This window comes from Cricetulus griseus, chromosome 3, assembly GCF_003668045.3.
Source record: "Cricetulus griseus strain 17A/GY chromosome 3, alternate assembly CriGri-PICRH-1.0, whole genome shotgun sequence".
Classification (NCBI taxonomy): domain Eukaryota; kingdom Metazoa; phylum Chordata; class Mammalia; order Rodentia; family Cricetidae; genus Cricetulus; species Cricetulus griseus.
Window position 1 is genome coordinate 31,844,287 of NC_048596.1, and position 22,731 is coordinate 31,867,017.

The following is a 22,731-nucleotide window of genomic DNA, read 5'->3' on the forward strand; positions in this document are numbered from 1 at the left end:
TACACATGCTCAAAGCCATACATTTCCCACCGTATCATAAAGGCTTTGTGTCTTCCCCTACAGTGTGTGTGTGTGTGTGTGTGTGTGTGTGTGTGTGTGTGTGTGTGTGTGTGTGTGTGTAGGTGTCTCATTATGTAACCCAGGCCAGCTTCAAATCTATGATTCTCCTGCCTCCACCTCTCAAAATGGTATTACAATCATATGCTAATTACTGTGACTTAGTACATTCTTTGTCTTTGACAATACTAAAATCTGGCCCTTCTTATGGTGATGCAACATTCTGAAAATATCTTTTACATTCTAAGAGACTGGAACTTTTGCTGAACCTCACAGCCAAAGTTAATAAGTATATCTTGAAGTCATATAAGGCTTAAGACCTCTAGCCTATTGTGTACTCAGTATGTTTGTTTAACCTGCCTTTCAGAGAACAACTGAACAATCAACCTTACTTGTTCTGGACTTCCCATGTAGCTAACTTTTATAACGTAAGATATTGCATAGCTACAACCTTATGTACTGTCCCATGCCCTTGACCCAGATAATACAGGTATATCTTTGCTGAAAGTAGCAGATACAAAAGTTGAAAGCAACTTCCTACAACTTACCATAAAGGTTGAAAGCAACCATTTATGGTTACTGGTTGATAAACAATGATGTTTGTTATCTGGTTTGTAGGGATCAGTTGGAGCCATTGACTTAATGCCTTGTAAAATTCTGTTAAAGATTTCTGTAAAGTATCCCATTCCTTCTCCATGTTGATGTTTTCTATGCTGTTCAATAAATACAGAGCAGAGCCCCTTATTAGGGACAGTCACACCACTCACAGACAGACACCACACATTCATACACACAGCACATACAACAGACACTCATTGGGACAGACACACAAAGACACAGAGGGACAGAGAGGTTAAAAACAGCTTCACAAGACAGCCCTCAGGCAGGCACAGATTCAGACCCATGTCACAGACAGGGAATATGAAGTAGAGGATTCAAATCTAGACTGGATCTTAAACAACTCCAAGGGAAAGTGCCTTTTATTTCTTTCCTTAGTGCAACACTGATGCATTATTTCATCACCAGTGTATTATAGTTTGCACACCTTCCCTTCCACCGAAAACCCACCCCAAGTTTAGTTATGGTTGCTTGAATGATCATAAGTTGGAGGGTTTTTTATTGGAACACATAAATTTATCAATGGCTATACCACTGAAGAAAATAATAACTCCTCTTCCAGGATTCGATGTTTTTTAAAGTAAGTGTGTGTGTGTGTGTGTGTGTGTGTGTGTGTGTGTGTGTGTGTGTGTGTGTGTGTGTGTAATAGAGTGTGGGGCCTTGTACATGCTAGGTAAGTGTTTTAACAGTGGGCAAAATACCTACAACTCTCAGTGGCACTTCTGTTTGGAGATTTTTATCTGTTCCTTCCCCATCAACATCAGACCTTTCTTTTTCTTTTCCTTTTTTAAAAACCTAGGTCCTAAACTTTCAAAATAATAGACTTTCCAATAAGCATGTGAACCTACATCATTGTACTGAGCACTTGACCTGTGCAATCTTTGTGTAGGTCTGGGATGGTCATACTTTGTTTCCTTAATATGTTAATGGGATTTATGATATTCGGTGCTTTTTATTGAACTCTTGTTAAGTTAGACAATGAATTTCACACTAACCTATTTCTGGTTTTCACTCTTATTTATGACTTTTGTTCTATAACCATATACATGGTCCCACAACTATTTCACTTTCAAAGCTTTCTTTTCCCCTCAGAACCTTTTTACTGTCAGCTTTTTTTAAAAAATACAAATTATTTTTAAATGTTGGGTTTTTGAAGCATCATACAACAAAGAAATCCACATCAAATTAGTAACTCAAAGACACCAACTTCATTCATTAATTTAACACGACAGTATTTAGGATAAATTAAAAATTTTCACTGTATCAACACAAGAAAAACAAGTCATTTCTAACATGCTGCTATAATTAAAACAACCACTTTTCAGCAGCAAATCTACTGCTTGCTTAAAACAAAACTGATGGTGAATTGATGCAAATATTCCATATCTGAGAGAAAAAACACTTCTTGTGAATTCTAACACTTAGCCAATATAATCTTATTTTTCAAAGGGACTCTGCCAACCCTGTGACTGGAGTCAGGCTTTCAATGTTTACATTAGGCTACTGTGGGCAAGCTCTTGGTGGGAGAATGGACTGGGATGTGATGTAATAACAAGATAACTTGTCAACTTTTAGGGACAGTGAGATCAGCTTTTCATTAATAGTTATTTACATATTAGAACATGAATGAGAAGCAAAGTATTTTGAAATTTGCATGTATCATCAAGTTGAAACTTCTATTAAGGTCAAATCTGAAAAATACACTTGGACATGTCTTAGTCTTGCAGAGTACATTCAGTATATACTTTGCATTTTGTTCAGGTTGTTGTAGGCGTTTAAGAAATATTGGTTACTTTTAAAATGAGGGCTAAGTGCTTCTTTTATAATGAGTATAGCTAAAATATTTGGCAGGTAAAAGCATCACACTTTCAAATACTCCTGAGAAAACAGTAAGGATAAAAACAGCTTCCTATGCTTTTTTAAAAGCTCCTTTTTCATACTGTCTATAGAAAATAACACAAAATACTGAAGCTAATAGGAAAACTAAGGGACTACTTCTACTTATACCAAATGGGAAAAAAAATTTAAAATTTAAAAATTTAAACGCACATTTTCAGCTGCAATGGAAAACTTACTCCCAATTTAATGGAGCATTGCATCTTTTCATGAAAGATCAAGTTTGATTATACACTTGAAAAGCACCTGTGGTAACATTATGAGTGCATTCAGTTTGGGGAAAATAGTTTAACGGCTTTCTCAGAAAAAAATATTTTCAGTTTTTTCAGAACAAACAAAATAGTGTTTATGAAGCCCAGTGCCACCATGCAACCTTTATTCTGTCCCATACTGCTGAGAATGAATCAAAGGCAGACGCACACCCAGGATGGTGAACTGGTACTCACTGTTGGCCTCACCGCCATCATAGATTTAATCAATCACATACCTAACTTCTGTGCCACAACGGTTGATGATGCAGTCATGCCTGTCGAAAGGCAACTATACCCCATCCAGGAACGAATTCTTGCCCTTGGTGATATTTCTGGCTTTGCCTCCAAATCGGACCAATGATGGGCCACAAGGACACTCCTGAGCATGACAGCTTCTCACTTCAAAATCTCCTTCCAAGCTTGCTCATTATTGTGATTGTGAATTCTATTATACATATCTTTCTGACTAATATCATCATCCTTCCGCTTCCACCCTTTCCATAGCATGGCATTCTAGAACATCATCTGTTCAGAATGGTAATTCCACTTTTTCTCAGAGTCTGCTCTCGAATAGATGACTCCTCTCTTGAGGTAGACAAAGCAAATGGCTGATCTGAGTATGGAGTCTGATTAGGTGGTAGCATCAGGTTTGAAGGATCAAGGTTCTCCTTATCCTTTGATGGAGTACCTACAGTAATGGCATTCCAATGTACTCATTGGCCTGATCTTGGTGGGCAGGCACAGAGTGTGCTTTGCTCTCTCTCACTGGATAGATCGGATGCTACTACAGTCACTGGACAGCCTTTCCTTTGCATCTCATGCATCGGGCATCCTGAAGGTGGTGAAGGTGGCTGATGATCTGAAGCATCTGAGGTGTTTACTGCAGCAGCAGGAGTAGATGCTGAGGTGAGGAAAAGCGGGGTGGCAGTGGCTGGTTGCTGCCCTCCCTGAGTGTTTTGGCAGCTCGACGTGGGCCCCGCAGCCCGGGACAGTCCGAGGGGAGACTCAGTTGGAAACTTTAGATTGGAAGTCGTCCCTGTGATTCCAGCCATGGGTTCCTCAGCATCTACTCCTGCTGCTGCAGTTTCAAAGCTTTTATGGAATTTCTTCCTCCTCCTCTTTTTTTTTTAAGACCGAGTTTCTATGAGTAGCCCTGGCTGTTCTCAAACTCAGAGATCCACCTGCCTCTTCCTCCTGAGTGCTGGGATTAAAGGGCCACCACTACCCAGCTGTAATTTATTTCTGAACCTCTCTCTCTCCTCCAAACTTTGTCTAGGCAATTATCTATCTGAAGGGTCAACTATCATTTCTTTAAAATGTTTTTAATTCCTGCATGTCTTCTTTTAAGTCACCCCCACACCCTTTTCTATTGTCAAGTCTCCTACACTGGAAACTTTCCTAAAATAGCTAACAATCCTTGGTTCTTATATTTAACAAGTTACCACTAAAACTCAACAAGAAACCCAGCTGGTGCTCCTGCATCAAGGCCAGCTCCCTTTCCCCTCACCCCGACCCGACCCCCTGTGGTTTCCAAATACAACCATCTCTTAAAAAACTTTTCTATTGTGGAGAAGTAAGAGTGAAGTAGGCCTTGCTGAACTATCACTGTCTCTGCTTTAGCATTTCACTTTAGTCATTTAGCAGGACTGCTTAAAGTTCCAAGCCACCTAACAGCAGGGAGTTCCAGGCCTGTGTGGGCTATACAGAACCGTTTCTAAACACAAGGGAAGCCGGGCGCCGACACGCCTTTAATCCCAACACTTGGGAGGCAGAGGCAGGCAGATCTCTGTGAGTTGGAGGCCAGCCTGGTCTCCAGAGCGAGTGCCAGGATAGGCTTCAAAACTACACAGAGAAACCCTGTCTCGAAAAACCAAAATAAATAAATAAATAAATAAATAAATAAATAAATAAATAAACACAAGGGAATAAAACTAGATGTAACAGACAAAAAAGTGAGATATTTACAAATATGTAAAATTAAATAATATACTCTAACCAATCAATAGGTTAAGGGAAAAATTGAAAGAAAAATTAGAAAATATTCCAAAATTATTGAAAATAAAAACATAAAGGGATACTTGTGTGAAACAATGAATTTTTGTTGTTGTTGCTGATTGGTGTGTTGGCTGATTTTATTTTGAGGTAGAGTCTACTAATATACTCCAAGTTAGGCCCTGTGGGATTTTCTCGTAGATTCATGCTACAAGGCCTCTCAATACTGATCCTCCTAACTCAGCCGACTAGATATGGAGATTATAGGCATGTGGCACCACATCTGGTGTCTTCAGTTTTTATTGCTAAAATGCCTATATTAAAAAAAAATAAGTAAAGATCAAATCTTACATCTTAAAAGACCAGGGAAAGAGCTGTGCATGGTGGCGTGTGCCTGTAATCTCAAAATCTCAATATTCAGGAAGCTGAGAGGAGACTTGCCATGAATTCAAGATGAGCCTGGGGTACAGAGTGAGTTCCAGATCAATCTGGGTTAGAGTAAAGCCTGTCTCAAAATTCATAAACACACACACACACACACACACACACACACACACACACACACACACACACACAAAGACAACTAGAAAATGATCAAATTAAGCTCAAAACAGAATACAATACATATTATTTGAGGGGTTGTGGAGAAGCCTCAGAGCATAAACTGCCTGCTGAGCTTAGGACCTGAGTTCCTACCCCAGTAGTCATGTAAAAAGCTAGGCATAGCATGTGGCTGGAAGCATTGATCCAGCCTGCCCAGCCCAATCAATTAGCCTTGGGTTTAGTGAGAGACCCTAACTAAAACCCCTCCAACTTCAGGGATCGTAAAACAGATTGTAAGAGCCAAAGGGGATAAATGACCAAGAAAACAGTATCTTCCAGACACAAACAGGACTGATGCACATAGGAACCCATATAGACAATGGCAACGTGCACAGATACCAAGGCTGAGAGGATGAAATGGACACAGTGGCTCCTATCCCTAATCCAGAAGCTATCTCCAACTGGTATCTGATAACAAATAAAAAATTAGTTATCTCCAATATCGTCTCACTGGTTATATTAATGACACTTAAGGGCAGGTCCCATGCCCAGCAGTAGATGGCCAACATAAAACGAGCAAGGGTATTTTTGGTAGATTTTTTGTCTCATTGCTTTGTTTGAGCATTTCTTGTCTTACTGGCCTTTTGTTTGTATGATATGGTTTCAAATTTGTGTTTTTACGGATTTTGTTTTTTGTTTTCATTGTGTGTGTGTGTGTGTGTGTGTGTGTGTGTGTGTGTGTGTGTGTGTGTGTGTCTGTGTTATGGTTGGTTTGTTTTTATTTGCTTATTTTCCAAAGGCAGAAAGATAGGGTATGGAGTTGGATAGGTAGGGATATAGAGAGGATCTGGGAGAATTAGGTGATGGGGAATGTACTGTGTATGTTTATCTTGTTGTTAAATAAAGTTCTGTTTGGCCAATGAGACAGCAAGTTAGATAGGACTAGGAGTCAAAGAGGATTCTGGGAAATGTAGTAGAGAAGTGGTGATCCAGGCAGGAAGTGATAGAGCAAGGAGACTCATATTTAAAGAAGGAGAAACAGGAAGCGTCCCTCTTTTCCCCTCCACTCCTGCTCCAGCTGCACAATGTGATCCACCAGCAAGGAGGGACGCCAGTAAGGCGTCTGATAAGTCTTATCAAATATATAGATTTATGATAATTGAGACTGAGCTAACAGATGAGAAGTCCTAGTCATTGGCCAAGCAGCATTGTACCTAATACAAGTTTCTGTGTATTCATTTGGGCCCTAACTTAGGCGGCGGCTGGCGTAAAGCTCACACGTGGTGGTGGGGCTCAGGTGGCTTTTGGCAGAAAGATTTATCATAACAGTTAGGAGAAGAGAAACTGTGATCAGAATATAGTGCATGGAAATTTTTTTCAAAAAAAAAAAAAAAAGGTGGAGAGTGATGGTGGAAAGACATTTCCTGGTCTTCAAATCCACTCTCATACAAACACAGTAACAAATACATACAATGTGTTATACACCTCTCTCCCTCTGTCTCTATCTGTCTCTCTCTCAAACAAACAAACAAACAAAAAATCATAAAAAAGAAAAAACTAGGGGACCAGAGAGATGGCTTAGTTGCTCTTTCAGTGGACCTGGTTTGATCTGTCTCTCCAGTCCTGTTGCTGTGGTAACACCATGACTGAGATAAGGAAGAGTTTATTTGGGCGTTTGGCTCTAGAGGGATAAAAGCTGTCTTGATGAAGAGGCATGGTAATGAGCAGCAGTGAGCACTGCAGCCAGACCGTGAATCTGAGCGTCTCTATCCTCACTGGAAAGCATGGAGGGAGTAAGTAAACTGTAAGCAGTGTGGGACTTTAAACTCTCAAAGCTGGGCCTCCATTGACACACTCCTCCAACAAGGTCACACCCCATAAACCTCCCTAAACTGCATCAGCAACTGGGAAACAAGTGTTCAAATGCCTGTGCCTACAGGAGACAATCCTCATTCAAATCACTGCAGACAGCATGCTGTTAACCTTAAGTAAACATGGGAAGCACAAAAAGGAAGGTGAGAATTCTCCAAGCAAGATTTTTTTTTTTACTGTTTTGCAGATGAAGAAATCAAGGTCCAGAAAAATTAAGAAGTAAATACACATAAAAAATACACATACCCACACATAAAAATAAATAATTTTTTAAAACTTTCTTTTGGTTTTTTGAGACAGGGTTTCTCTATGTAGCCCTGGTTGTCCTGGAACTCACGTTGTAAACCAGGCTTACCTCAAACTCAGAGATCCACCTGCCTCTGCCTCCTGAGTGCTGGCATTAAAGGCATGCGCCACTACTGACCAGCTTTAAAAACTATTTTTAATAAAACAAAACAAAAAACTATTTGAGAAGATATATACAAATTAATAAAATACAACTATAGTGAAAAATCAACTAAAATCACCAGCTGGCTTTTTTTGAAACTCAAAATTGAAAAACATAGGGGTTAAAAAAAAAATCTAATTCTCTCCCTTACCATGGGGATACCAGGAATTGAACTCAGATCATCAGGCTTGGTAGTAAGTACCTTTACTTAAGGAGCAACTGCCAGCCCAAGATTCTAATTTCTAAACTCAGAAATCAAAAGTGTAGTCATTACTATTAACTATACTGAAATAAAATTAATTACAGAATTCTATGAAAACCTGTGCACCAACAAGTTAGATAGGCAATTTTAGGCAAATTTCTAGAAACACACAAATTTTCAAACTTATTAAAAAAAAAATCTATGCCAAGTGATGAAATTGAACCAGTGATCAAGAACCACCTAAAAGCAGGCTGTGGTGACATCTGTAATCCCAGCAATTGGAGGGGAGGTAGGAAGATTCACACAACCCAGAAAAATATTAAAGACTTTTCAATTAAAGTTTGGGAAGAAAATTTGGGCAGAAATATATCTAGAGAAGATATATAAATGCCCAGTTAAATGAATGTTAAATGTGATCAGTGATATTATTAGGAAAACGCAAATCAACATCATATGATATAAATGGAATGGCCACAATACACACAGACCACAGATACATACACACACACCAGAGCTAGCTCTCTAAGGTCTGTCTGCTAAACTCTGTCTTGAAGACTTCCCTCCACATCAGTCTTTCTTCTCTCCAGGGATTCATTTCCGATGCTGCTTTTTACACGTGATTTTCCCAGTAACACTCTGGAAATACGTTCCTTTCCTAGGCTCCCACCTGAAGCTCTTTTATCAGGAGCTCATTTGTAGTACTCACCTGCTTAACAGTGTCCGGAATATTACTTGAATTCAGTTCCTCCCCTTTAAATTTAGTTCTTACTGTTTATCTTACATATACCCAACACTCAATACATGTCTTAAGTGAGCACAGGATTAAAAAGCTCCTAGTGAACAGTACTGGTTAATTCCTTTAGCTACTCAGCATCCCCTTTGCAGTCTTATTTCTCAAATCTTGTTTATTCCAGGTGATTAAGACACGACACTGGATACAAGTGATTTTTGCAAGTAAGATGGATACGCATATGTGTATTGACAGTTTTAGTTTATTAATGTTACTTTGAGTTTTGTATTTTATTAGTCATACACTTCAGAAATGAAACATCTTTGGTTAGTTAAGGAACACTGGCTTTGCCATATGATAGCTACCACATCCATAAACAACATTAGTCCAAATTCTGCAAAAGCTAAAAATTACTGAAACTTTAGAAAAGAATGACTGATACCAAGAAAAAGCTAACCTTTCACATGAAAATCTATCATTAAACTACACTTTGCATTTAGAGTAAACTAATACAAATAAATTAAATGTAGATACACATGCAAAAGACAAATATCTGGCAGGAGTGCTGTGTACACATCTGAAAACAGAAGAAAATTGTGGAGAGGGAGGGAAAGAGGAAGGGATAGAGGGAGGGAGGGAGAAAACAAATGAACAAAAAACCCAGAAGTAAATCTTCACTCTCAAGAGACAAAGGCGGAAGAATCATGAGTTCAAGGCCAGCTTTAGCCTCACCTTGTTTACAGAATTTACTTAGTAAATTGCCACTGACTTCAATGCATAAAATCCAATCATAAATCTAGATTCGGAACCAAACTGCATAAACAACAGAGATGGATAAAAGCCTCAGATTACTACAAAAATTCGAGTTAGAAAAAGTTCAATAATTTTAGTTTAAAATATAATTTACATGAGACTTGTTAAAACCTAGTTAAGTAAACAGAACATATCTAGAGACATTAAGTTGCCATTACCATTTGAATGTAGACTGTTTCCCTATGGAACATGTTAGAAAATGTTACATTTAATATAGTTACATTTTCTACATAACCAAACTTGAATGCTGTTTGTTATTAACCATATTTAAAAGTATCATTATCGCCCAATATAGCAGGGCAGTGGTGGCACATGCCTTTAATTCCCAGCACTCAGAAGGCAGAGACAGGTGGATCTCTGTGAGTTCAAGGCCAGCCTGGTCTATTGAGCGAGTTCCAGGAAAGCCTCCAAAGCTACAAAGAAACTTGTCTCAAAAAACAAAACAAAAAGCCAGGCAGTGGTGGTGCATGCCTTTAGTCCCAGCACTCTTGTGGCAGACTGACAGCCTCCAAAGCCACAGAGAAACCCTGTCTCGATAAACTAAAACAACAACAAAAAAAAATCAATATAATAAATAAGCTATGATAATATAAACACATAGCTAACTTTAGAAATATTTTTAAATTTTCAGGTATCACATATATTAAATATTTCGCCAAAGTTCTCAAAAACAAGAATGCCACTGCTTCTATTTGGTAAATGACCCAATTTGAGACATGTTTTAGAAGGACATCTGTACTTTTAGACAGCTTTATTAAGCTTTATTATTCTTCAAAGTGGAGTTTGCTGTAACTCTCATATTTAATTAACAAAATTTCCCTTCTATTCTGACCACAAATGAGCGGTCTTAAGTATCCAGTGGAGACAGTTTAACAATTTTAAAGGCAACCTAGACAACAATGCCAGATGCAATTTATAAGAGTTAAACTGCTTTTTTCCCCTCATTCTATATATATAAAATAACTGGAGAGAAAGTAAATGCCTTTTCCAGGTCAGAGAAGAACTAAAACCCAGTTGATTTGAAATAAAAGAGCCCCCCTTTCCACATTTGTAATGGGTTGCTTGAGTAAATAGCAAAACACAGATAAGGAGGACAAGGAATGAAGCTCACCTTTGCTTTTCTATTCTGATGAGCTATTACATATTCATGTCGATAAAGAGCAATGAAAATATTAAATGTTTCAGTGTGGGAGGGTAGGTCAATTACTGCTCAAATTTGTAATGGCCTTCAGGAATAACTAAGTTACCAATGAACTTATAAAAACCAAGATTCAAAATTACAGTATTCTCAAATGTACCATAAAATATGCAGAAGTTTTAAAGGAAAAAATTAAAATCACCTTCAAAGTCAATCAAAAATACTCTGGAGGGTTACACCAGTGACACAGTTAACTGCTGTGACACAAGTTCAACAGGCTTTTGTTTGAACAAATTCTCAGGTGCAGAGATCTCAAATACTACTAAGTGCCACTTAGAAAATGTTAATAGGGCACATAGCATAATGGATTTGGGGTATGGACAGAAACTTCAAGAGTTCAGTTAGAGTCAGATGTGGTGGCTCATGTCTATGATTTATGACACTCAGATGGGACCATAAACAGTGCAGGGGTAGCCTGGGCTACACAGTGAGATTCTGTCACAAAGCAAAGCAAAATAAAATAGAACACAGAGTGTTTTCTTTCACAGAACTTACTCCAGGCCTGTCTTTTTCCAAGCAAATAACTCAAATGTTTGTATCTACAAAACTCTCTTTTTCTCCTATGTATTTCCCCTCAAATACTAGTAGGACTTTTCAAGACATTCACTCACTCACTTTTGTTCATTTATTTTTAAAATATAAACTGGATAAAAAATACACACACAAAAACTATAGCTACCCAACAGCAAGCAAAAGGATGATGGTTTCAAGGCTAGCTAAGGCTACAAAGTGAGAACTTGTCACAAACAGAAAAAAAAAACAACATTTTTTTTAGTAAAAGTCCCTTTCCAGACTACCATATGCAATGTAGAACCTAAGCATAACACAGAAGTCTCACTAAGTTAAAGAAAGAAAAAAGATTAATGTTCAGGGAAACAGATTTGTGGAGCAGAGCAACAGAAAGGCTGGAGTTACACTGAAAAAGAAATCTGTTCCCTTTACAAGACTGGATACTAAGCCGTTCTTATGAAACACCACACCGAGTCAGACAAAGGATAAGCTAGTAAGGCTGGGATGCCCCGAGGAGGCCTCTAGTTCTGACAGGCTAGAGTGGAGCCCATGGAAGACAAGTCTAAAGAAAGGCGCATCCATCCTTATGAAGCATATAAACAAGCCTCAAACTGGTCAGCAAGTTTTCCAAGTCACCTGTCACTCATAACAAACTTCACCATTATTTAAAGAAAAACCACAAAACTCTTCAAATGGAAAACACGAAGATCAGGTAATCAACAATGTAGTATGATGCCAGTATCCAAACTAAAATAACTAGACATGTGATATGACCCAGTAATTCTACACACAGGTATTTATTTACCCAAGAAATGTAGGACAAATAGAGAGTAGGATGGGATTATAATCTAAAAAAGCAAAATTCACATTTCAAAATCTTTATACACGTCTCATTGTCTAGTTTTTAAAAATAGAACATTGATTTCAGGTATAAAATTTTAAAGAGTGCTATGGGAATATATATGGAGGACTAGTGACTTTGTGAGTGCAAAGTAGAGCAAGAGAGTTGGGAAGAAATTTTATAGAATAAAACAGATAGTTGCTCTGAGTTCGAAAGCCAGGCCAGAACACTTGCTTACATAAAGAGATGGTGGGGAAGCATACCACCCAGAGCAAATAACAAAGAAATACAGAAATGTGAATTCTACCACATTCTACATATGAGAAATATAGGCTCCAAATTCCATACCAGGGAAGTTGGACTTTTATTTTGTGGCAACTAGAGAGCAATAAAAAGCTTTTAAGAATCACATCTTTGGGTTTCTGTTTTTGAAAAATAATGCAAAGGATAGATCTCACTATACAGGAGAGACTAGAAGAAAAACTAGTGACCAGATGATTCTAGAAGCACTGGAGAAGTGTAATTAGTCAATGAAACTTGATTACTGAACAAATATAGGAAGTGAAGAGAAACAAAGAATTGTGGTTCTCCACTTCACAGGACTACATAAAGGATTATAGTAACTGCAGTCAAGTTTGGTAAAGCAATACCAGATTCGGTTTGGCAGGTGGTAATAGGTATGGTTTAAACATCATGAATTTGAGGCTGCTAATGAACCACTTAAATTGACTTAATCATAGAAAGGTAAACTTGGCACTCAAGAAATGATCAGATGTATACCACCCTACTCACATACAGCACAGTTAAAAGCAGAGAGAGAGAGAGAGAGAGAGAGAGAGAGAGAGAGAGAGAGAGAGAGAGAGAGAGAGAGAGAGAAAACACCTCTTGAAAACACTAAAGCACTGCTCAAGTATTATAATTGAGAGTGCTGATTTACACCCAATGACAAATTCATGGAATGGATGGCATTAGTCCCACTTACTTATCACATAAGTAAAATGGAGCTTTAAAAAAAAATAAACACACACACACACACACACACACACACACACACAGCAACATAACTAATCCGAAAACCATAAGAAATTTTATACAGGGAAAGGGCAAGTAGACTATGTTTAGATAGTTTAGAGGTAAATTGTAAGTCCCAAGTTGGGAATCGGGAGGCAATGAAAGATATATGGGAAATAAATACACATTGGTAGGCTGAAATGGACTTTATAGGCTATGGTGTGAAGGACGAGGGAGAATGAGTGAATCAATTCAAGTACATGGCGGTTCTCTGTACAGAAGGGACTGGCTCTATACTTTTCTAGGATTAAATTGCTTTAAAAGTCACAATGTAGTATTTCATTTTTATAGTTACTACATAAAAACATCCATTCTTACTAATGACAGATCCTTACATTCTTTCCTCACATCCCCCAAATGCCATTCCCCCAAGTGTATGTTGTGTTCTCCTATTTCAAGCTGTAGTTTCCTTCCTCATCCCCTAACCCTGCTTTATTTGTCTGAATAACACACAATGTGTTATAATCATGCAAGCTATAGAAGTAAAACTGTTTTGTTTCCCCTCCCCCCACCCCCACCCCCACCACATCCCACTGCTACATCTCTAACAGCTAGCAGCTTTCACAGTTCCTGGAGACTTAAACAAACAAACAAACAAACAAACAAACAAAAGGCAGAAACTACAAGTGAACACTTATTCTTATGACCTTTAATCTGGTAATAACAACAACAACAATGTGCACAGATGTATGAACTAGGCAGATATACAGAGTTCAACAGCTAGCACACATGTAAATCTACAGAACAGACACATGCTAAAATCAAACTAGTTATAAATGTTTTGAAATTCTCAAAAAGAAACATTTTTAAGACCTCTATCACCTATTCCCAAAATAACAAGATATCAACTAGAAGGAAGAAAAATTAGTTAAAATTTTCTCTCACAAAACCTAACACTGCTGGGCAGTGGTGGTGCAAACATTTAATCTCAACACTGGGAAGGCAGAGGCAGGCAGATCTGAGTTTAATGCTAGCCTGGTCTACAGAGTGAGTTCCAGGACAGCCAGAAATACACAGAGAAACCCTGTCTTGAAAAATCAATTGATCAAACAAACAAAACAACAACAAAAGCTAAACCTAATGACTCATTAGCAATAATAAAAAGGTACAGTCATTGAAAGGTTCAGGTTGAGAATTTGAAGCCCTTATTCCTTAATCTGCCACATCTAACACTCCACCTTTTTAATAATAAATAAAGTTGGGAATGAAAGGTTCAGGCATTATGCTGAACTGCCCCTGTTACCTGGCAGAATCCACTCAAGCAGTACCCTGGTAAGCTCAGGATTCCATGGGAACTGAGTCTGCACACAGGTGTAGAGGACCCCTTTAAAAGACAGACCCCTGCCCTCCCCCTTCTCTCTTCAGCTCTTCTCTTCACTCACGCCCTCTTCTCTATCTCTCTTACTCTCTGCCCTGCTCTATTCTTCTCTCTCTCTCTCTCTCTCTCTCTCTCTCTCTCTCTCTTCTCTCTCTCTCTCTCTCCCTCCCTCCCTCCTCCCTCCCTCCCTCCTCCCTCCCTCCCTCCCTCTAACAAACTGGTTAATATGCTCTCTATAGTCCATCTCTTGAATTTCTAATTTAAGCAAAAGAATAACAATCATGTATCACCAAAATGTTTCAAAGGTGCATTTCATATATATTGGTAGTCCCATAAAATTAAAACGGTAGAATAATTCCCATCACTTAATAATGTTGAAGCCATTGTTAACAGGAAGCACAACACATTCACCACTTGTTTGTGGTGGTGCGATGTTAATATAAACAAGGCTGCTGAATTGCCAGCTGTGCAGAAGTATATTCAGAGTTCCTGGTGTTGGCTATGTAAAGATGTAAAAACTGTGCTTATAAAAAATGTAAAGGCGAAGGGTACCTTTTCTATTTTTAGATATGCTTAGATACACATGGTACAAATATCATTGCTCATAGTTTCAGCACAGTAATATGCTGTGCAAGATTGTAGCTGAGGCTCTAACAGCTGCAGTTCCATTTGCTATAGCACCTGTATTCCTGGAAGTATGAAGTGCCTGAAGGGTGCATTTCTCAGACAAGTCCTTGCCTCACTTTATCATGTACATAACTAATTCTGGCCTCTTTTGTCTTCTACACGTCATGTGAGTTGGTGGACTTTTCTGGCCCACAAGTAGGCTTCTTCTGACAAAAACAGCTGGATTTTTGGAGATAAGCTGCTGAAATTAACAACAGCTAATCTCAATTTCTTCTCTTTCCAACCAGTACTACCCACTGACATCAAACCAGTAAGAAGTTTCACATCTGATGAAATGTATTGGGAAGAAAGAGGCAAAGGAGTAATAAGGTTAGAGCTTTAAAAGTGATTGTTTTGGGAATTTTTTTTTCCAGTGGAGAACTGAGTACCTATGTCTTTAATATCAGTTAATTAAACATCCCAAATTTTAGTACTGTTAGTAAATTTTTGCAGAGCTGGTTATGACTTCCAAAACCTTGTACATGCTAGACAAGCAGACAAAACCACTAAACCATACCTCTAGCCCCAGTTAACATACTCAATAAAGCTAGTTTAAAGAGAGAGAGACAGAGACAGAGAGAGAGACAGAGACAGAGAGAGAGAGAGACAGAGAGAGAGAGACAGAGAGAGAGAGACAGAGAGACAGACAGAAAGACAGAGAGACAGAGAGACAGAGAGACAGAGAAAAGTTAAATTGTGCATGGTGGCATATGTCTGTATTCTTAGCTACTTCAGAGGCTGAGGTGAAAAGATCATCTGAACCCACAAGTTCAAGGGCAAACCTGGGCAACACAATGAAGCCCTACCTCAAAAACAAACAAACAAACAAAAGTTAACAGTGCTGGAAAGATGGTTGCAGGAGGAGAGCTCTACTCTTCAGAGTACATGAATGTGGTAGCGCATGGCTTTGATCCCAGCATTCAGGAGGCAGAGACAGGTGGATCTCTGTGAGTTTGAAGCCTGCCTGGTGTATAGAGTGAGTTCCAGGACAGCCAGGGCTCTGCTACACAGGGAAAACTCTGTCTTGAAAAGCAACCCCCCTCCCCCCAAAAAACCCCAACAACCACAAAGAGTGCTAGTTGGTTCTATGTAGCCCTGGCTGTCTAGAACCCCAATGTAAAACCAGCTATCACTGGTTTGAGGTCTCAAACAAACCAACCAACAAACAAAAGCTACAACCAACCAAACATATGACTACAAAAGAACCCCAAAAAGAGTACATGAGAATTAATTTGTTGAAATTATTTCATCATGAAGAAATAAGCAATTTCAAAATCTCCTAAACTCATATTTAAATATAGTTAAGTAAACCAATTTCAAGGCTAAACATAATTATTTCTAATTTGTCCACAGCAAAGTTTCCATCACAAATTCCACTGCAAATCTTAAAATATAAAAAAAACTAAAGCCTTCAGCAAGTCTACATATTGGTAAAGATAAAGAGATATTTTAATATAGGGTGGAATTTATAAAGAAACAAAAGATAAACAATGTCAAAGAATAAATGACATTTGAAATCAAAGGAGTTATTTAATAAGACCACCATTATTGTTGAAGACTCCCTGACTCTACAAGAATGCCAGAAACATTAGGTGGAAACTGCTAAAGACCATGGAGATCTGAGCTGTGTGCTCAGCTGGAGTGTAATGGGAAATGATGTGCAGTCTGAAGTTAAGACGCTGTCATGTAATACAGGAAAGCTGAGATGCTCTAGAAATAACGTTTATGTGATGAACTCCTAAGATGAAGAAGAAGAAACAAGAGACGGTGCTACTTCTATAATTGAAGAAGAGACAATTAACTGCCTTTATTATGCCGCCTCTGACTTCGGGACTATTACAGACCTTTCTCATTCTTCCTTTTTTTCTAGTCTTTATTCCCCAAGTCTTAAGGAGATTGCTGGATGAGGCACAAATAGGGTTGAAGTGTGTGGTATCAGAGGCTAAGGAGTATGGACTGTGGAATTGTAACACCATGTCTGAATCCTGGCTCTGGTCTACGACTGCATCAGCTAGTGATGATGGGTGGCTTTTCTGTGCAGCAGTTTGTACAACATGTATCTTAATTATATAAGCACTTACAATGACATATGTGGTAACACTGCTAAAATCACTTTTTTTCACTCTCCTCTAACCATTATATGGCCGCAACTTTTCAGGTTTTAAAATCAAGAACTTCTGACCAAAAAAAAAAAAAAAAAAGTAATATTGCTACCTTTCTCTCTCTTTTAAACAAATGGTTTCTTCAGAAAACTTACTGAAATAAGTAATTCTAGAAAGTACTGGAGCACACAAATGCACAGGAGACTGAACTGTATTTGTACCAATAATTCATACAGTAGTTACTATAAGTTATATTCTGTAAAAGATTCTGTGTATATTTTATTTTCTATTTTTTCTTAGCTTACTTTAAAAACCCTTGAGACACTCATACATGAGGACTCTGTCTATATCACTCCTGCTACTGTCTCCCCCTTTCAACTCTTCCATGTCCCACCCCCTACCAAATTCACAGCCTCTTAATTATTATTGTTACATATGCACACACACACATGGTGTATGTACAATCTATCATGTCAATGTAGCATTCATTGTATGTATGTGTCCAGGGCTGACACTATGCTGGAGCTTCTCCTTGGAGGAAACTGATTTCCCCCTTCCCAGAAGTTACTGACCACCAGTAGTTATTCATTTAGGAGTAGATCTTATTGAATTTCCTCCATCTACTTTGGCATGTCAACTGGTATTGTCCTTACTGTTGAGAGTTCCTAGGTGCAATTCCCCTGTCATGTCTAGCACCAGACATCCTGGTTGTCCATGATGGTTGTTTTCTGAGTTTTACACACATTTTATGCTAATCATTAAATTATTATTTACATGTAACAAGTGTGTTTTACCTATGTGAAAGTACTGATTATAAAAAGATGATATACCACATGAAGTGTTATGCTGGCTAGATAGAAAGAGTCATTTGGGAAGTGGGAATCTATGCTGAGAAAATGTCCATAACAACTTGGCCTGTAGGCAAGTCTATGGGGGCATTTTCATGGTTGATGATTGACATGGGAGGGTGCAATCTATGGTGGGTGTGCAAAAAACAGGTTGGCAAGCTGTGAGGAGCAAGCCAGTACATGAAATGGACATGAAATGGACAAGCTGGGACATGAAATGGAAATAAACTCTTTCCTCCCCAAGTTGCTTTAGATTATGGTGCTTTATCACAGCAATAGAAACCCTAAAGATCATATTTCATTAATTCTATTATATAAAACTGTTCTTAAATTATTTTTACTTACAATGACAACTTTGAAAGTTTCAGGACATTAGATGGACAATAAGTTAGGCAAAGAAGCAAGAACCAAAATGTCATTGTCTTTTGTATAAGTCAGAGGATCCAAGCAGCCTAGGCTGGCTAGCCAGCAAGCTCCGGGAGCTCTGCTTGTTTCCATCTCCCCAGTCCTGGGATGACAAGCACATGCCACCATGCCTTGCACTTTTATGTGGGTTCTGGGGACTGACTTTGGGTCTTCACCAACTGAGTCATCTTTCCAGCCTAAAAATGCAATATCTGCTCACACTAGAAGAAACTTATCTATAGGTTTGAAATAATAGGCAAATTAAATGTGAAATCAGGACAACATTATGCTAATACAATTGGTTTGCTGTGGCATTTGTCTAATATAAACAATTATAAACAGCTCAGCGCAATTAGTATTTGGGACAATCATTGTAGTGTTACAGTGTCAGGCACATTTCACTTCTCTTCATCCCATTAGTTTTGCTTAGTCTTCTTCAGTAAGGTCGTGTGTGTGTGTGTGTGTGTGTGTGTGTGTGTGTGTGTGTGTGTGTGTGTGTGTGTGTGTGTGTGTGTATGTGTATAATTTTAATATATGTTTTATCTATGTTTAATATACAAATAATATAATCATTATTATCTTTACTAATTAAACTACGTTATTATACTATTAAATATTAATGTTAAATATTAAAAATAAACATCCTGATAATCCCTAATAATATATATATTATTAAATGATATATCTATATTTTAGGATATATTTTTTAATATATTGTTTATATATATTATATCATTTATATAACTGTTATATATTATTTGTGTATAATAATAGTATACAAATAATTTATTTATGGCTTTTTCAATCTCAGGAATTTCCTCTTTGTCATATTGGCAACAGTCTCTCATGTAACATCAAGCAAACTTTTGACACAGAAGTGATTTGCTCCCAGAAACAAAGATGTTGTACTTTAAAAATATATTTTTTTTAATTAAAAACTAAAGCATGCTGTGGAGGAAATGTGCAAAATATAATGACACAGTTTAAAGAGCAAAAGTCCATATCCCCTCAAAGTTTGGAAGGTAACTACTGTCTGTGTGGGTTTTTTCATGTGCGTATACACAAACACAGTCAAAGGAGCCTATAATCGACTAAGCATTCACCTCTTCACATTCTCTCTCAGCTCTCCATCTCAATAAAGACTAGAGGATATCTGACTTGGAATATATTACTAGTAATTCTGAATGTCTAAGAAAGGAGTTATAACACAATCATTAGTATCCTTTAACTCATTTATTACATATTTTTTTAAATTAAAAAAATGACATTTCAAAGACTGAAAATTCCTGAAGCATCATTTTAGAAATGTAACTTAACATTTTACTGACTTTAGACAACCCCAAAAGACATTCTTTAAAAAATATTAAGTTTGCAAGCCATGTACTAGAAGAATGAAAGCCAATAAACTTACTTGGGATATACTGGTTCATAAAGGTATTTGTCCCCTCTTGAAGAAGTAATATGAAAAAACAAGATGTAGCCATTTGCTGTCTGAAAGAGAAATTTTATTGACCGTGAATAAGAATGTTGAAACTGTTACCCTAGGCTGTAATTTTGCATACCAGGACAATGAAATCTCATTCAACCCTCTGAAGAATAGTCTCTTTATATATGCAAAATGACCTTAATATAATCTATCATAAAATGTTTAGCAAATTTTTAAAATGTTTTATAAACTATGTAACTGAAATCCAGTTTGTAGACTATTATGGACATGCACATTCTGAAACAACTGATAACTCAATAGATGAGTACTGTGGAAAATACCTAGCACTTTCTGAACTCTGCAAAAATAGGACAAATAGTAATTCTAAGCTTACAAAGCAATACAACCAAATAACAAAAGTATAAAATGCCTTATTGTACCCAAATAAACATTATCATTTACTTCATAAACAGCATACTTTATATAGTTAAAAATTTTAAAGTTTTTACTATAAAATATATTGCAAGACAAAATCTTGAAATTTCAAAATCTAAACATTAGCTAACTAGTCAATCTCTAAATTCCCAAATATAAGCATGTGAACTTCAACTCTGCACATCTAAATTTCCAAAGTAATTAAATATTATAAAAACAGAAATTGTATTTAAAAACAATGTTGCATCTGGTGACTGAAGCAGGTTCCTAGCCAGCCTGGACTACCCTAAGGGATTCTATCTCAAAAACAAAACTAATTCAACAACAAAATACAAACAACACAAAAACAGTTATATGACCACGGTATACACCTGTGACTTACAATGCTCAAACAACCACATTATATGCTTAATACTATATATAATTGCTCCTACAAGATGTTTTCATTGTATAATCAAATAATAGAGTGAAGTGGCAGGCCCCCCGCCCCCCCCTCAAACTTCTTTACCCTAACACTCAATTTCTATCCTCTCAGAGGTAAGTGAGGCTGAACCCAAAGTAGAAACAATCAAAACCAAAGAAACCATCCAGGGTTTCCTATTTCTTCCCAGCACTAGCTTTCTGTTTTCCAGTTAAAGGAATGACAGAGGAAACATTTCCCAGAGCAGCCAGGGTTTGCTTTGACTATAAAGCTTACCCTTCTGTAATATATTTTCAAAAACCACAGTCTAATTTCCTGGATATTTAAAAAGGTATCAGGAAAAAATTACCAAGAAAAGGAATAATCTGACCTAATTTGATCTCTGAAGTCCAAAAAGAAGATGGAACCCCACAATTACACCAGGATTATAATAACCAACATCACTCAGCTGAAAAACACCACCTACCACCTAAAGATCAGTTTTGGACTATACACTGCTCAGGAAAAATTCGAGGAGGCTGAGATGATCCAGTCCCACAGTCAACTCTAGCCAGGACTTGGGACAAGCCCTGTACTTTCCCATTACACAGAGACTGGACAACAAATGATACAACTACCTCTCCCAGAACTTGACAATTAACCCCAATTTTTCTTTTCAGGATCCCCTAAAGATGTCATTGCCACCAGACAGCAGGAAGAGGTGGGGGTGGGTGGGTTTTGGTCATTAAATAGGTTATGTATATTTGTCACTGTTTAAGGGAAATGGTTACAAGTTGTTATTGGTTACCCTCAGGAAGAAAGTTGAACCAAGGGAATTAGATTCAGAGTTGTTTTGAAAACAAAAAAGGGGGATACAGGTATGATAGGACATAAGGGTAGATTACTGAATCTACCTTTAAAAAGCAACTACTAGTTTTAAATATTTTACATTGGACTGGATTTTTGTACATGGCATACAAATTTTGTATATTGACAAATTTGAGATTAATATGGTAAAAGCATACTGTACAAATGTTTCTAACCTTGTTCAAAGTGTTGTATCTATACAGCCCATTTAACAATGTAATGCAGATTTCTAGTCCTTGAAAGTTATTATTACCAATTATATAGGATAATAAGGAAATGCATATTAGTAATTAGCCACCTACAATTGGATTTGTAGTAATATTAGGTATGTTTACAAGGTCAAAAAGATATATTTTAGATAGACAGATCATCTTCAAACACTTCAGAGATCTACAGAATATGGCATTTAAGATGTTTTAATAACGTAGTTTCTTTTTTATATGACAATGAGACATGTCTACTCCTGGCAGCACTAATCTACCACAGAGAAGAAACTCCACATGGAGCTTACATTCTTTGTGGCAAAAGTAAGCCACTGAGCAAGAAGTGCCCTTACCTTGACTGCTGACACTAAGCTGTTCAAATTGGACAAGCAGGACACAAAAGACAGTGACTGACAAACCTTGCTTCATAGAAAAGTCTGTCCAATATTCTAGGTCTTTAGGCTGAAAATGGATGCCCCAATGTTGCAGAGGAACCTTGGTGGCTGTCCAGGCAGCCAGCTGCTTTTGTCATTTCTCACAGTTTTTGGAAGTCGCTTGCTTGCACTTCCTGTTTACTCAGTTAATACTGTTTCCTTCTTGGGTCTCTGAGAGAGTCGAAGACTAGATAGCTATATAGTTTTTCTTAGTTACCAGATGCAGAAAAGAAACTCACTAAAGAGGTGTAAAGTGTGTAAAATTGAGAGATATCAAAGGATAGTTTTGGATGGTAACGCAAGTTATGATACAAAATAAATTAGGTACAAGACTTTGGACTCACCAAGATAGGATAGATAATGGGGTATGTTCTCTGAATTTGTCAAATGTAAATGGACTAGACATTATTGATATACCTATTGCCTGTATATATTGTATATAGTTATTATACTTATTAGATATAGTTTTTCTTATGTTAGTTATAACATTCTTTCTTATATTAGACAAAAAAGGGAAATGTGGTGATATTTTGTTTGTAATCTAATAAACAGAGCTTGCCTAAAGATCTGAATGCAGAGCTAAGC

At 37.4% G+C, this 22,731-nt stretch overlaps 1 protein-coding gene and 1 pseudogene across 3 annotated transcripts in view; both read right to left on the reverse strand.

The window, feature by feature from the left end:
* Ric1 (RIC1 homolog, RAB6A GEF complex partner 1) overlaps positions 1-22,731 on the reverse strand; it is a 95,189-nt gene that overhangs the window by 48,658 nt on the left and 23,800 nt on the right. For 2 of the 3 annotated variants that reach the window (XM_027406428.1, XM_027406429.2), the window contains exon 3: positions 19,793-19,872. The exons of the other annotated variant lie outside the window; for it this stretch is intronic. In XM_027406428.1, the coding sequence (XP_027262229.1) occupies positions 19,793-19,872 (80 nt within the window). The remainder of the gene's footprint in view (positions 1-19,792; positions 19,873-22,731) is intronic. 3 annotated transcript variants of the gene reach the window in all.
* On the reverse strand, positions 812-3,874 carry LOC103161934 (annotated as a pseudogene).